The sequence below is a fragment of the Nuphar pumila genome, chromosome 7 (genome assembly GCF_984573655.1).
Source record: "Nuphar pumila chromosome 7, dmNupPumi1.hap1.1, whole genome shotgun sequence".
Lineage (NCBI taxonomy): Eukaryota > Viridiplantae > Streptophyta > Magnoliopsida > Nymphaeales > Nymphaeaceae > Nuphar > Nuphar pumila.
Window position 1 is genome coordinate 110,079,756 of NC_143255.1, and position 16,057 is coordinate 110,095,812.

The window sequence follows — 16,057 nt, forward strand, 5'->3', positions numbered from 1 at the left end:
TAAAAAAATTCCTTTTTTACATATTGTTAATCGGACCTTTGGTTAGGGAGATACGATTGACACAAGTTAACTTAGGGTTTAAATAAAACATAAAAAGTTCTGAGAAATTGATCTTATCTTATGACCGAAGAAAAATATCAGACCGAAACAGAAAATTATGAACAAATTACAGAAAATAATAGACACTAATATAAAGCTACTGCAATTTAGGGATCACAAATCGAATCTCAGATGACATAAATATTGCATCTGAAAGTTATACTCAAATCCCAATAGCGATTTTAAGAGACAGGAATCACGATTCGACTTTTTATTTTTTTAACAGAGTTTCCGAACCCAAAAACATCTGAATTTTTAAAGGGAGTTACTGAAAAATCCATGGACCAACCATAAAAAAATCACAATTTTTTACCGAAGATTTAAACACAAAATAGCATGATTTCTACAGACCTAGAATCAAAACATATGAATGTCCAATAAAACCCTAAAAAAACTAATCTAAACATGGAAATAAATTAAAAAATACATAAACATCATAACAAAATTTGACTTGATGCTAGAATATATAAAATAAACACTAATATGACAAGAAAATAAAAAATAATACAGAGAATCTATGGTTGAATTTGATTTACCCTTTGAAATGATGGATTTAGCCCATTTAGTGGGCAAATCTCATATTTCATTGGTTAAGAACATAAAAAATGTATTTTTAAACGATTCTAACAAATTAGAATCCTGGAAAACACCCTTGAACAGTGTTAGATCATCTTCTTGGACAATTTTGAGGCTCTTGAATTCAAACCATGGTCGAATCCAATGAAGAAGGGGCGACAATGGTGAAAACATGACATAAAAAGGAGGAAAAACTAAAAAATAATAATAAAAGCTAGAAGGGGATTGTACCTTGGGTGTTTCATCAATGGGGGAGCAGCTGGGAGGAGAGAGAAGCTGCAAGAAATCTCAAAAGTAAGGAGTAGGGGTCGACCCCCCTTGGGCTCTCTATTTATAGAAATAAATTAGGTTTAGCAATTTTGGAAATTTTTGCCTTTTTGAAACTCTATCTATGGGGCAATTTTTTTTTTGAAGAGACCTACCCTAACTGGACTCTAGCTAACCTAGTTAAAACCTAATTATACTCCTAACTAACCTAAAAGACTCCAAATGTGGCGTCACCTAATGTGGGCCCATATTGGGTTTTTAAAACTTTAATTTTAAAAACCTTAAAACAAGAATTAAAAACCAAAGTTAAAATGGATTTCAAAAATTAATCTTGACTCTTCTAAACCTCTAATCTAACTAGGACACTGACTAACCCTAGTTTAACTTTGACTTCTTCAAATGTGGCGTCACCCAGAGTGGGCCCCATCTGATTTTTCAAAAACAATTTTAAAACTTGAAACTGAGGGATTTTTCAAAAGAGATTCAAAAGTAGACTTGAGATTGAAAGTTTTGAAATGACACAGAGTGCTGACTGAGTCAAAATTCCTCTAGATATGGCATCAACTCAGTAAGCCCCACATCAGGGTTTTGAAAAAGTCGAAATAAAGATGGAAAATAGCTTTGAAAAGGAGTTAAAATCGACAGATAGAATTCAAAGGTTTTGAAAACAGAGTTCTAAGCGAACTGAAACTCTGGACCAGAGTCCTGAACCAATTAAGACTCGGAGATTTTAGATTTTTGAAAGCCAAATGCAAAAGTTTTTGAAAGATTTTATCAAAACTGGTAAAAATAAGTCAGAAAATACCGGCAGGGTTAGAGTCCTAACTCAATCGAGACTCTAAAATAGACTTCTGAACCAATTGGAACTATGCAAAATTGACCAATTTGGAAAAACAACTGGAGAAAATGAAAATAAAAGTAAAAACAAGATTTAGAATAGAGTTTTAATTGGATTAGGACTCTGGGACAGAGTCCTGATTGGACTAAAACTCTAGATTTTTTGGTACTTTCTGAAAAATGAAAGAATTTATGAAAACCAGTGAGAATAGCAACAAACAGTGGAATCAAAACAGAGTCTTAATCCAACTGGAACTCTGGGAATAGAGTCCTAATTTGACTAAGACTCTCAAAATTCTAGATTTTCTGAGAAAACAAATGAGAGGATTTTGAAAAACATGTGAAAATAAGGTAGAATTGAAGTCAGGTTCAGAGTCCTCATCTGAATAGGACTCTGAAGAAGAGTCCTAATTTGACTAGAACTCTGAGAATTTTTAGTTTTTTAGAAAGCAAATGATGAGATTTAAAAAAAAACTTTTGAAAACCAGTGAAAATGAAGTAAGAAAATGAACTCAGGATAGAGTCCTGATTCGATGAGGACTCTGGGACAAAATCTCAGAATTTTGAAACTTTGTGATGAAGGTGTAACAATTTTGGCTTCTGAAGTGATAAATGAATAGATTTTTGAAAGGTTCTCTCAAAATTGAAATCAGGGGCAGAGTCCTGATCCAACTGGGACCTTTGAATAGAGTACTGATTTTACTAAAACTTTTAGTTTTTGACTTTCTTTTAGAGATTTTGAAGAATTTGGTTGAAAACGGGTAGAATAGCGATGAAAGATAGAGTCCTAATCCGACTGAAACTCTGAAAAATAGTCCTGATCCAACTAGGACTCTGGGATTTTGGCTAAAATGAAAATAATGGGCAAGGGATATGACTACATCGGGTTTAAAATCAAAATGGAGTTTTGAAAATATTCAAAAAGATGAAAAGACAAAGTCTTGATCCAACTAGGACTCTGAATTTTTTGAGAAATCTGATAAATGAAAGATTCCAGAAGTGACACCACCTAGATGGGTCTCATTTGAGAATTAAAATCAATTGAAATTGAGTTTAAAATGAATCCAGATCATTTTGTAAGGAAAATATTTTGAAATAGGGAAATATAAGATTCTAAGGGTTAACAAATGACAAAGTGTAGATTCAAAACCCAGGTTTTGAGATTGATTTTGAAAGAAAAGTTTTAAAATTCGAATCTGGATTCAATGTTTTGAAAATAGGAGTGCTGGATCTCGATAATGAGATGCAATGACATGCAGTGATATGTAATGCAGTGAAATGATATGACAAATGCATGCAATGATATGCAATGACACATAAAATGTAAACTTTGGATGAGAGATTTAGAATATGGGATCCCTGGCAGAGACAAAATTTGGAGATTCTCATCTGAGGATGAAAACTGATAATTGAAATTGAGCCAAAATGAGGATTAAATCTTGATTGCAGGATAGAATATTGAAAATTTTTGTAAAATTTGGGCTACGAATAGCTCTGGCTCAAACATCGACCAGTTGGTTCCCTTAAGACTACAAAAAAGTGGTTCCTAGTAGCAAGAGGTAGGTGTTTGTGAATGAGGGTGAAAATTTGAGGTGTTTATATCACACTAGCTCCAAGATCGAGCAAAGCATGCTCGATATTCCTATTTCCAATAACACATGAGATGATCGGTGCCCCAGGATCATTAAGTTTAGGTGGATCTTGGTGCAAAAGCATTGAGTTCACATGTTCAGTTAGAAAAATTTTCTTAGGCAAAGATCTAGATTTTTTTTTCTGCGTAGAAAGTTCTTTAAGAAACTTTGCATATGATGGCACATGTTTGATGGCATCAAGCAAGGAAAGGTTTATATGAACATGATTGAAGATGTTAAGCATTTCTTGCATTTTGGCACCCTGCTTGTTATGTTTAATGCCTCAGGAAATGGGGTTTTAGGAATGTATGAAGGAGAAGGCTCAGATCATCGGCTCTGACCACTTTCATTAGGCCTAGAAGAAGAAGTTGATTGTTCTATGGGTGAGTCTTTGTGTTCTTCAGTCATCTTCTGAGGTAGGTGAAATTCCTTTCCACTCTAAAGGGTCATGATAAAGTTGGCCTGCTCTTGATGAGACTCTGCAATGTGAAGGTCGTGATGCATTAGTTATTTACTCCTTGGGTTAATTACAGGTTGACTTGGTCACCTTTTCTCGCTATGCGTGCTCAAGGCCGCAGCTGACTACCACATTTGAATTTCTAATTTGGCTATTGACTGTGTATGGGAACAAAAGTTGGCCTTTATGTCAAAAAGCCTCGAGGAGCTTCTCCTGAAAGGACTGACTCGCTATGGGCTTTTGGGAAGAATGTAGGGTCAGCTGAGGAGGCTGATGGATTGTGGTTCTCTGGTAACTTTGTTGAAAGTTACCTGATCTGACCTATGGGTGGGAAGTGGGTGAGACTTGTGGATTTCTCCACGAGAAGTTGGGATGGTTTTGCCAACCTTGGTTATAAGTGGGTGCATATGGGTCATGTGTAGGACTGACAAAACCTTAAGTAGCATTCATTTTTTCCTGAACGAATTCATGATAGAGTGGTGCTGCAGGGCAATAAAAAACATAGTGTTTCGGGCTAGAGCATAGCTCGCACACTTGACTCACTTTATTTGAAATTGGGTTGGCTAGCAATTGATCCAATTTTCTACCCAACTGGTCCACTTTGATATGTAAGTCTTGACTGAACCCAACTTTAAATATTCCTCCATTTTTAGGACCATTAAGATCAAATGTGATCCTATCAAATCTAGAAGATGAAGCATGGTACATAGAATTGTCACTTAATATTTTGAAAAGTGACCATGCTTCATCTTCATTTTTCAGCATAAATGTGCCCCTGTACGCAACATCCACCATTTGACGATTTTTTTCAATAAGACCGTCATAAAAATATTGCATAAGTTATTATTTTGGAACTTGGTGGTGGGAACACTTTCTAAGTAGGTCTTTCAACCTATCCCAAGTCTCATGAAACTGTTCGCCCGCTATTTGGAGAAAACTGATTATCGTCTTTCAATATTGATTTGTTTTGCCAATGAGAAAATATTTTTTCAGAAATTCTTTTTGCATTTGATCCCAAGTAGCAATACAAACAATATTTAAGGATTTAAGCCAGTATTTCACTTTATCCTTAAGGGAGAATGAGAAAAGAGTTAACCTCAAAGCATTATTCTCAAAATTGTGGATCCGCACAGTGGCGCAGATCTCCAGAAATTCGTCGAGGAGACGATATAGGTCCTCATTGCTAAGGCCATAAAAAGATGGACCCGTTTGAATAATACTGGCCTTTATTTCAAAATTATTTGCTCATACATCAGGTCTTGTGATGCAGGAGGCAGGAGTATAAATGTTTAGAATGAAATGCTCCCTAAGGGGATGGTTGAGATGTTGATCTTCAGCCATCTGGCTAGATCGATAGGCTTTTCTAACTAAGAGCTCGGGGTCCTCAATTGACAACACAAGCTTAGGATCTTGGGACCTACACCCTTCCATACACCTAGTGCGAGACCGGTGTAAGCAAACATCCTAAATTTTAGGTTTTCTACTTAACTCTAATGTGCACTCGTGATCAAACCATGAAAACCATGAATCACACACTTGCAATCACGTAATTAAATTTTTAAATTTAAACTAAGAGCAAGGTACCAATCAAGCATAAGTCATCACCTATGATAAGATTTTTCCTATTTGGGTGAGCCATGCAAGAAAGTAAACTCGACACTATGGCTTTGCAAGTAACATGGATCTAATCCTAATTTGCAAAACCAAACTATTAATCCTAATTTAAGTACAAGAATTTAAACTAACAATCCTAATTATTTTGCAAAAATCAAATCTAACAATCCTAATTAAGCGTAAACAAACACTTAAGCAATAAATGAATATTGTTTTTCAATCGTCAGTCTCCGGCAATGATGCCAAAATTTGGTGTGCACTTTGAAAGTGTATTTTTAAAAGTTGTTTTTATAAAAAGAGTTTATAAAAGTTGGTCACCAAATTTAAAAAATTCAACTCTCACAAGTAGTGAGAACCGGGATCGAACATGAGAAACAGGTTGATACAACTTTGTATTCTATGATTGCTAACTACTTATTGCCTTAAAAAAAAATTAAACTAATTAAGAGTACTTGCAAAATGAGAATTAAAGGATTATTAAAAACCTTAAATGATGCTAAATTTGAAATTAATATCAAAATTCAAATGTGGCCAAAAAGACCCTAATTAACTAAAAATTGAAAATACAAAAAAATAAAATAAAAATTGAGCTTTTCTGCCTTTGCTTCTTCACTTTAACTTTAAATTTACTTCATTTCAATCATATGGAATCAGAAAATAGTGTCAACTCCTGCAAAAACACACGAAATGCAAAATCTACTCTAATTTTAACTTCTACTTGAAATTATAATTCTGCCACTAGCTATTACAGAAATTCTTGTCAGAACATGTTTTATGTAATTCTACCAAATCAGATAGCAATTTGATTTCAATACTCCTCAATTTTTTTGGATATATTTTCAAAACATTAATGAACATGATCCAATTTACAGAATTGAAAAATTCAAAGTGCAACTTGATTTATTAACCAATGAACAACAACTTCCAAACTCTGAAAATTGATGTAAAAACTTTTGACAACTTTCAAAACTTAAGAAATTTAGTCCAATAAAACAGATTAAAAATGAATAAAAATTTCACAACAGAAATTATATTCATTCATGAATCTAATTCATTTTACAGATTTGGATTTGGATTCCAGAAACTCCATATATAACAAAAACAAAAGGTAGCAAAAATGCAGAAAATAAAAGTTGCAGAAAACAAAGATGCTGAAATATAAGGCCAGAAAAAGCTTAGAACGACTCATCAATCGGACTCTGACCGTGCTGAATTTTTGTAAAGAGCAACTAGACTCAAGCACAAATGAGATCCAATTTACGGATTATGATCTGGATTTTGACATCTCCAGATATACTAAAAACAAAAAGACAAAAAAAAAAACAGGGAAAACGAAATTCCAGAATTCTAGAATTTTACACTTTGATCTATTGAATTAGATCAAAGAATGATCAATTCCAAATTCGTGGATTTAGATCTATCTATTTAACTAATCTAATTTTAGAAAAACCACAAAGAAATAAAAATTAAATTGTTAAAATTGAAATCTAATCTATTAGATAGATTGATCTAATGCTCTAATTGAATTGAAATCAATCAAGCATAGATCCTCATCTTGTTTTTTTATTTTCTTAAGAACAAAAAGAAAATTACAACAAAAGAGAAATTGCAACAAACAAATTTTAGAATAAACAAAAGAAATCAAAGAAGAAAGACAAGAAAAACTAAAGAGAATTCATAGGGAATTAAGAAGAAGAGAGGGATTGAAAAACTCACCAAACCTAAGATCTAGTGAATTCGATTGATCATAAACCTTGTAAATGTATGCAACTCCACTCCATATTTTGCTCCAAGTACTCCTCCATTGATGATTTAGAAGAAAAGAAGAAGAAGAGAAAGGACAAAGAAAAGAAGAAAGTAATGGAAAAATCACTTAAAAATGAGAAAGATGGGGAAAGGAAGGAATGTAGTTGGCTTGAAATGGGCTAAGATGCCCTTCACTCCAGCCCATTAGTGCTATTTAAACTAAAAATTAGGTTTAATTAATAATTATAAATTAACTACTTAAAGTTTTCTTACTTATATTTTAGTACCTAACTAATAAAAAATTCTAAAAAGGGGGTGGCACCAATTTTAAAAAGGGTTTTAAAGAATTTATGAAATGGATTTGGGATTTAGCATTTGCTGAACACATTGACATTGAATCCATAATCCAATTAATGTGTTTTGGACTGGATCAAGGTACAAATTGCCTTGAGATTCAGTTTAGAACCGTAAAACGACCATAATTTTCTCGTTTTAACTCTGAAATCAGTAAGATTCGAACAATGACTGCTTTAACCTTGAAACATCATAAGCATGAAATGTAAACCAATAAAACATACTTAAATGCATGATTTATATAATAAAATGAATGCATGAGATCAGACGCAATGTGATTGCACACTTTATGTGTGTTGCACCTATCACCCACCACCCACCCACAGATGACATGTTGTATCCCAAAGATGGTCAGTCATCAGTTACAACAACACACTAAAAGTGTATAATCACATTGCACCTAATCCCCCTCCTACTTTTGCTACTAATAGATAGGTTGATTTTAAATTTAATTTGATCATAACGTACTCATTGTTTTAGTGAACCGCAATTTAAGATTGAATGGATAGAAACTAAAAGAGTGGCTCCAACCATGATGGTCAATGCCATCTTACCAGATTTTGACCAATCTACTTCTAGGTGATACCGAAAAATACTAGTACCCCATAGTTTGTTAAACACAAAGTCCATATAAACATTTTCTGCTACACTCTGACATCCAAGGCATACTTTAATGATAAATTAAAGGAACAAAATAAAATGAGGGAACATGTTTTTGGGGTTTTTTCCATAATCATCCTCTTATCCTATCACTGATGGACAAATCCACCCCTGCCTTGTTTCATTTCTCAAATTCATCTTTATCTTCCTACAATCATTCCCGAAACATCATAGATGCAGGTTAACTCTCGTCAGAAAATCACATTGTACATTTTAAATGTGCTGCTGCACTTAAGAACCCACCATCTGCAGTTGGACCCCACAGTTGACAGGCTGTTATGGAAAAGGTGGAGGGTGCTCAAGCGGCAGCACATAAAAAATGTGCAATATTTTTATGACCTTGATTGTTGATTGGGGGAATTGAGGAGTCTTTTGTGGAATTAGGACTTCTAATTGTTGGTGGTGAAAATTTAGGGTTTCCGGTTGGAATTCGAAGGGAGAATGCACATGGAAAGGAGTGTTTAGGTGTTTCGAGATATCTGCGTGAGGTTTTTTTTCCAACAGAGATATGGAGCATGTGATTGGTGGCATGTTTTGGCTCTGTAGGAAGATCAGAAGCAGATCTTTCAGTGAGTTTTATCTAGGCCTTAATATTCAAACATGAGAATAAGTTGCTATTAAGTTGGAATCTGTGAAGACTAATTGCATTCCCAAATTCACTATGAAACTAAATTGTATATCCTTCTCCAAAGAGGAACGACCGTTCCTCTCTGTTTTCCATTCTCTCTAGCTGGACACCACCATGGACGATCGATCGGAAGATGGACCGTGTTCGAATAAACTCATCTTAAAGTAGGCGAGTGGGCCATCTTCTGTTTGATTTGTTTAGTTTTGAGAAATTCTTTGAAATTGGTTGATTCTTGCTTTTGTTTTAGAGTGAGATATGTAGTCATTTGCTAGGTGGTGTTGGATTGCAGAGAATTTCATGAAGCATTTAGTTCGATAATTAAATGGAATGCATAGCTTTGACCAAAATATAAATTGGAGATGCCAAAAAACTCTAGGATGCGCTACAAAGTTACACATAAAACAATCAAATCATGTGAGAAATAGCATGTTTCCTTCAAACTCCATATTGTCTTAAGACAGTATAATCAGAAAAAAAATTGGTTCAAATGCCAAGTTTCTGCACCTCGAGTTTGCGAACATGGTTATGGTACCCCTTGATTGAACACATCGTTTAGAGTCACATCCCATGGCCGATAAATTGCATGGCGTTTTAAACTTTTGTCACTACGTACGCTTGCACCTTTTATGATGTGGCCGTATATGTGTGTGTGTGTGTGTGTGTGTGAGAGAGAGAGAGAGAGAGAGAGAGAGAGAGAGAGAGAGAGAGAGTTAACATTTTTATTGCGAACTGTTATTAGAGTTTGCTACAGAAAGCAGCAAGGAGTCGTCGGATATTATTTATCCTAAGTCATATGGACTATCCAAATCTGTGCTCCCGCCTTCACTATGAGGTCTTACTATGCGAAGGATGTCTGACTGTAGCAGTCAAGGTTGCTGCCATAGCTCACCCCAAGTATGTCACAGTACCGCTTGTAGAACCCAATCCGATCTGCAACCCTGGAATCAGTTCCATGGCCACATTCCAGGCCTCCATTGATGATGTTTGTGATTACACCGTAGCCGGGAAGTCTCCCTGCAGCCGTGTCCGCAGACGTAGGAGTCCATTGCCCAGTGATGACAGCGTGTGGTGAAGGCTTTGGTGATTGAGGAGTCATCCAAAACCATATGGCTGTCTTGAATGAAATTACTGGATCGGTAGCAACTGCATCAGGGTTGTTCAGCAAATCAGACCCTATTGCTACCCCAGCAGGCCCATAGTTATAGTTGCTGCAAAATTGAAACAGATAATGTTTTAGGCAGTTTTTTTTAGCTATACCATTACTGACATTAAGAGATAAGGCCTCTAGATGAGAAGCCAAACTGGTCTTGGTGTCTATGAACCAGTTCCAATTTGGAAAATGTGTGCATATATACAACCCATCCCAATATATAGAGGGAGGACAAGGTGCATTGTGATTGGACAGTTTTGTGTGCTTCTGCACCTGAACACCTACAATCTTTGGGGTAACAGCCTATCTGCTGTGGGGCCAACAGCAGATGATGGGTCCATCAGGTGCAACAGCAGATTTTGCAATTGATCTCAATAACAATAACTATAACTATATATATATATATATATATATATATATATATATATATATATATATATATATATATATATATATATATATATATATATATATATATATATATATATATAGGCCAGCACTTGTCCCCATCGGAAGCCGATAGATGTCTCCTTAAAAGTGGCTAATCAGTACGTATGTGACTCGCTAGGTTGAAGGGAGAGGATTTAATCAGCTAGACAAAAAGACGCTTTTCAATTATAAATCGCTTATCAAGCGAGTGAATTTTGCAGATCCGAAGTTAATGACATAACATTTAAGAAAAGACACGTGTCCACATTTAGAAGGCGTGATCGCTTTTGAAGGCGATCACTCCAGTTACGTATCCTACTCAACTTTGACCTTCTCAACCTGTCTAGAATTAATTTTCAATAAGAAAACTGAAGTGAAAACTTAGAAGAGGTCTTACTATGAGATTTGCATTGGTCCTCTGCCATAGTATTTCTTTCCAGAGGCACAAGGCCATTGAGTACTGGCAACACAGTAGTCGCCTGGGTTACCTTGCTCTTGGAGAAAGCAGTACCCCCAAGAGTAGGCTCCATCTGGTGCAGTTGCCCATCCACCTGCATGAAGAATTTACAAATGTCATATTGGCCCTTGTATTACAAAAGATCGATGGAAAGATATGTCTACTTTTGCAGATTTCTAAGGGAAAAATATTCGACTATAAGTATGGCAGGCTAAGACCAGTGCGACTAGGTCTCTAATCCCGAGTGTGGTTTCTTTAGTAAACGAAAGAAAAAATATCTACACCATGGTTTCATGCAAAAAGATGACAGATAAAGAAGGATCAGTCTTGAACATCACAAACTCGAGATTAGCAATCCTCATTAAGTTGTGTAGCCATATTTCCGTTGGGGTTATTCATCTTCTCATACCTGTTGTTTCATGGGATGTCTGGCCAAGGAAGGCAGCAATTTCTCTTTTACGAGTGGCGTCATCACCTGTAGTGCCGAAGCCGCTAAACGCATTAGCGGCAGTAATGAAGGCATCGTAAGTGTAGAATCCTTTAGCAGGACAAGCGGCATCATTCCGATGCAACAGCATCTGGTTGAAGGTGGCCTCTGAAATGAAAGAACTCAAGTCACCACCACTGCCAGTGCACTGGCTCTGGCAACCAGCTCCACAGTAAGCACTGGTGCTGCCACAGTAACCCCACTGGCTACAACATAACCCTCCAGTACATACCGCACCTCCTCCTTGACTTCCACATCGCTGAACTGATCCAGTAGTCCCACACTGACTCTGGCACCCAGTTCCACAGTAGGCACTGGTACTGCCACAGTAGCCCCATTGGCTGCAGCACAATCCTCCTGCACACACAGCACCCCCTGCTTGACTACCACATTGCTGTGCTAATGCAGGCAATGCACCTAACAACAGAGAAAAGAGCAGCAATGTCAAAGAGAAGAACCCCATGACAGAAAGATACAGTAGAAAGAAGAAGGAAATCTGAGTAGGGGAGAATTTATAATTATTCTTCCATGCTTGGATGAGATTGATGCAAGGGGGAGCACCTATAAATAGGCACCCTTCGCTTGTGGAATGTCTGTATTTCTTAAAATAGAATATGTGCTGGACGCAGCAAGTCAACCTTCATTATCTTTATAATTATATAATGGAAACACTTGAAGCCCAAGCAACAAACAAACTATTTGTTTTTTGTTTTCAAAGTCTTCGGTTTGTGTGGTCATGACTCACGACTCGGCCATAGAGACGTGCACAGACTTGTTGTCTGAGTGAATACTGGTTCTGTGATCATGACAGATTCGGCTCCAATCGTGCAATTCTTGTCTCAGTGAATATTGGATGTTAACTGACTTTAGGTTGCGTTTAAATGTACCTCGATCTGGAGTCAAAATTTTGTTTATTAAGCACCCCCATCACCATCCATCAGGTCTTGGGTCCCACACCTGACAGCCCCTGTCCCCAAGATGGAGGGTGGTGCGGTGCTTAATGCACAAATATTTGTGCAATCATATTGCACTTGATCTTTTCACCTCAATGCTATGGATTCACTACAAGAAAACGAAAAAACAGTGACGGTTTACACTCAGTCACTGTTGAGTTTATTTATAATGATAGTCAGAACCTTCTCTAAAATGTAAAATAAAAAATAGTCAAAGATGGATGGGGCAAAATTATTTCGTATGCCCGTTTCTCTTTATCCGTTCCCCTCCAAAACCCTAAACCGTAATCTCTCTCTCTCTCTCTCTCTCTCTCTCTCGTTCTCTTCGGAGAATCGCTCCCTTGTCTATCTTTTTCCTTGTTTGCTAGGGTTTGTATTGTCCTTCTTCATCTACATAGAAACCGAAAAAGAGATAGAGAGGGTTTCATCTAGAGTTTTGAAAATCTTCGTGCATCTATGGGGGAGAGAGAATTGAATTCTCTTGGGTTAAAACTTAAAACCTGCAAGGTTTTTCTTAAAGACTTTTCCTCTATCTCGTCGATGCTTGATTTCTTCCTGTGTTCTCTCTTTTTGTTTTAGGATTTTCGTTTCTGAGCATGTGCTTTTGGGTTTCTGAGGTTCGGGTTAAAGGGGGAATCTCAGTTTTGTCTTTTCACTTGTTTTTCATACAAGTGATTTCCCCCTCTTTTTTTCTGTGTAATTATTTTAGTTGGTTTGGGCTTTTGTTGAGTGTATTGGTTTTTTTTTTATGGTTTTTGTTTGGGGTTTTTGCATCTTTAGGTTTTTTTTATTTTGTGTGGTTCATTTTAGTTGGTGGTGTAGAGTTAAATTTGTTTTTGTTTTTGTTTTTCTTTTTTGGGCAGAAGTGTGAGACATAAGTTGCTTTTTCCCCTAAGGATCATTGGCCTAGATGGATTTCACCGAGTATGCCTATTTAGATCCGACTATCTTTTTATTTTAAAGAAGCTATTTAGAGCAGATTGTTGAGAATCTTGGATTGTCCAAGGCTTGTGAGAACGACGGGGGTGAGTCCACTACAAGAAAACGTGGATTAGCGACGGACATTTGCGACAGATTTTTTTCGTCGCAAATATGCGACGGATTAGCGAGAGAAAACTATATGTCGCTAATATTTAAAATATTTGCAAAATTAGCGACGAAAATATCTCCCTCGTAATTTCGTTGCTAATGAGCGATGGATTAGCGACAAAATTTTTTTGTGGCCAAACACTACAAGAAAAATGCTAATTAGCGACGGAATTAGTGAGAGAATTTTTTCTTCGCTAATCCGTCGCTAATTAGGGACGGATTAGTAACGGAAAAATTCCCTCGCTAATTCTCAATTTAAACCATCCCATCTAAAGCGCGAAATTTTCCCTCTCTCCCTGTTCAAAATTTAAACTGATGACTTCTCGAACGATGATGACTTCGTGGCGGAGGAACGCGAGGAAGAAGAGAAGTCGGAGTCGCCCGTCGACGCTGGAGGACCAGGCCGGCCTAACCTCTCCGGTCCGGTAAGTCGTTTTCTTTTCCGAGCGTGGCTTTTCGTTCCTGGCTTAACAATTTTGTTGAGGGTAATGGTTTCAGGTCGACAGACAAGCAAGGGAACCAGGTCGGGAGGGCGCCGGAGAGTGCGCTGGTTCAAAGGTGCAACCACTGCGTTGTGCAGAACACCCTGCAGTGGCGGGTCGGGCCGGAGGTCGAGAAGGCATCGGAGAGCGTTCATGAGAGTGCACCGGTTTGGAGGTGCACTCTCCTGCGTTGTGCAGAAGACCCTGCAATGGCGGGCTGGGATGGAAAAGCAAGGAACCAGGTCGGGAGGGCGCTGGAGAGCGCATCAGAGAGTGCACCAGAGAGCGTGCAAGAGAGCGCACCAGAGGGCATGCCAGTTCTGTGCAAAAGACCCCACAATGGCGGGTCGGGCCGCTCAGGTGCAACGCATGTGTGGTACAGTACAAGTCCGGCCTATTGCTGCCGGAATACCGCCCGGCAGGGAGCATTTTTTTTTTTTAGCGATGGATTAGTGACGGATAATATCAACCGCTAATTTAAAATAGTGACAGACTCGCGACAGATCATGTCCATCGCTAATTTGTCATAAATTAGTGACGGATAAGTTCTATCGCTAATTAGCGATCAAGATTATGCGATGGACGCTATCCATCGTTAATTCGTCGCCAATCCATCGCTAAACTGTTTAGCGACAGATTAGAGACGGATTAGCGATGAATAGCGTCCGTTGCTAATCCACATTTTTCTTGTAGTGGTCATTCTGGGAAGCAGGAGTTCTCAGTAAAGAGTTTAAAGCACAGGGATGATAGCAATGTTTGTTGGAGTTCTACAAAACTGAACTAGTGTAAAAAGCAAGAATATATACCGGTAGACGCCATAGATGAAACGAGCATACGTGGGTGCTCATCATTCTCCTTAGTCTAGCGATGCCCATGATGAGCCCAGGTCATCAAGTCGAGAGTGAGCAAGACCCTAAACCCAAATGAGAGAAAGAGGACACCCCTTTGTTGTTCTCATCAAGCAACTAGGCCTTTTTTTATAGACTTCTAAGAAAAGCCTGTAGTGGGAGGTTACCACAATCAGTGGTTACCCTGCATGGGCAGTTGCAATAACTGCCCTGTAACTCCTATGAGTCTTGTTATCCCACGATGTACCCATATAACTTCTATGAGTTATCATATCCCATGATGTACCTATGTTAAATCATGTCACATCAGGTTGGATACGATCCATATTTCAACATTCTCCCACTTAACCCATTGACATGGAAAAACACTTTATCAAGGTTTTGTTGTTATTTTGATTCAATTTTCATGTGGGTTCACATGCTATCTTGTATCACAAGAATGAATCATACGAGTCATGGAGATGAAAACTTCTTTATGAAATATCATATTTTCATGTATTACAATATAATTCATTTTCAGTGTTTTAGCATGTTAAAATTACCTTTATGAACAGGTTGGTTTCTAACTCATTCTATTGGTCATTTAACATTGTTATTTTACTATTCTCTTTACCCAAATAAAAAATCCTTTATGCAGAAATAACAATACACAAAATCATAGATAATCAATTTAGCTTTATAAATGTGATCACATATAACCATAATTTATTGTTATACATTAGAAGGAATCAAACTGACCCATCCCCTTTACATGTTGAAAATATAATCCTAGTGTTAGCACTTTAGTAAGGGGATCCACAGTCATTTTTTTCATACCGATTGTATCAATTGATTCACAGTTCTTTCTTTCACAACAAAGTACTTTAACTCCATGTATCGATACGAGGTTAAGCTCATGTTGTTATTCGAGAAGGACACAACTTCATTATCATAAAAGAACTTTAGTGGTCTCTCAATAGAGTCCACAATCTCAAGATGCACAATGATGCTTCGTATCCAAATAGTCTGAGATGAAGTCTCATATAGAGTAATGAATTATGCCTATATAGTATGAGTAGCAGTTGTAGCCTGTTTTCTTCTTCTCTATGATACATCACCACTTGTCAGTAGGAAGATGTATCCAATAGTGAACTTTCTACTATCGAGACATCTTCCCAAATTTGCATCAGAGTATCCAATGCCTTTAGGTGGTCAACCTTTCTGTAGGTCAATATATAATCCTTCATTCCTTGAAAATAGCACATGACCTTCTTTGTTGCCTTCCAATGTGCAATGTCTGGATTAAACTGATAT

General features: G+C 37.1%; 1 protein-coding gene across 1 annotated transcript; it reads right to left on the reverse strand.

Moving 5' to 3' along the window:
- Window positions 1–9,568: 9,568 nt before the first annotated feature.
- LOC149832905 (endochitinase-like) lies at window positions 9,569–11,935 on the reverse strand. The gene is made up of 3 exons (XM_090014771.1): window positions 11,315–11,935; window positions 10,846–10,999; window positions 9,569–10,077 (listed from the first exon to the last, which is right to left on the reverse strand). The coding sequence occupies exons 1-3, from the start codon at window positions 11,853–11,855 to the stop codon at window positions 9,708–9,710; spliced, it is 1,065 nt and encodes a 354-aa protein (XP_089870897.1). The 5' UTR covers window positions 11,856–11,935; the 3' UTR covers window positions 9,569–9,707.
- Window positions 11,936–16,057: the final 4,122 nt, after the last annotated feature.

Excerpts from the sequence above, each read along its gene's own strand:
- LOC149832905 (XM_090014771.1), bottom strand. The coding sequence starts at position 11,855 with ATGGGGTTCTTCTCTTTGACATTGCTGCTCTTTTCTCTGTTGTTAGGT. Across the intron at positions 11,000-11,314 it reads GACATCCCATGAAACAACAG|GTGGATGGGCAACTGCACCA; the intron begins GTATGAGAAGAT and ends TTCTTCATGCAG. Across the intron at positions 10,078-10,845 it reads GGACCAATGCAAATCTCATA|CAACTATAACTATGGGCCTG; the intron begins GTAAGACCTCTT and ends TCAATTTTGCAG.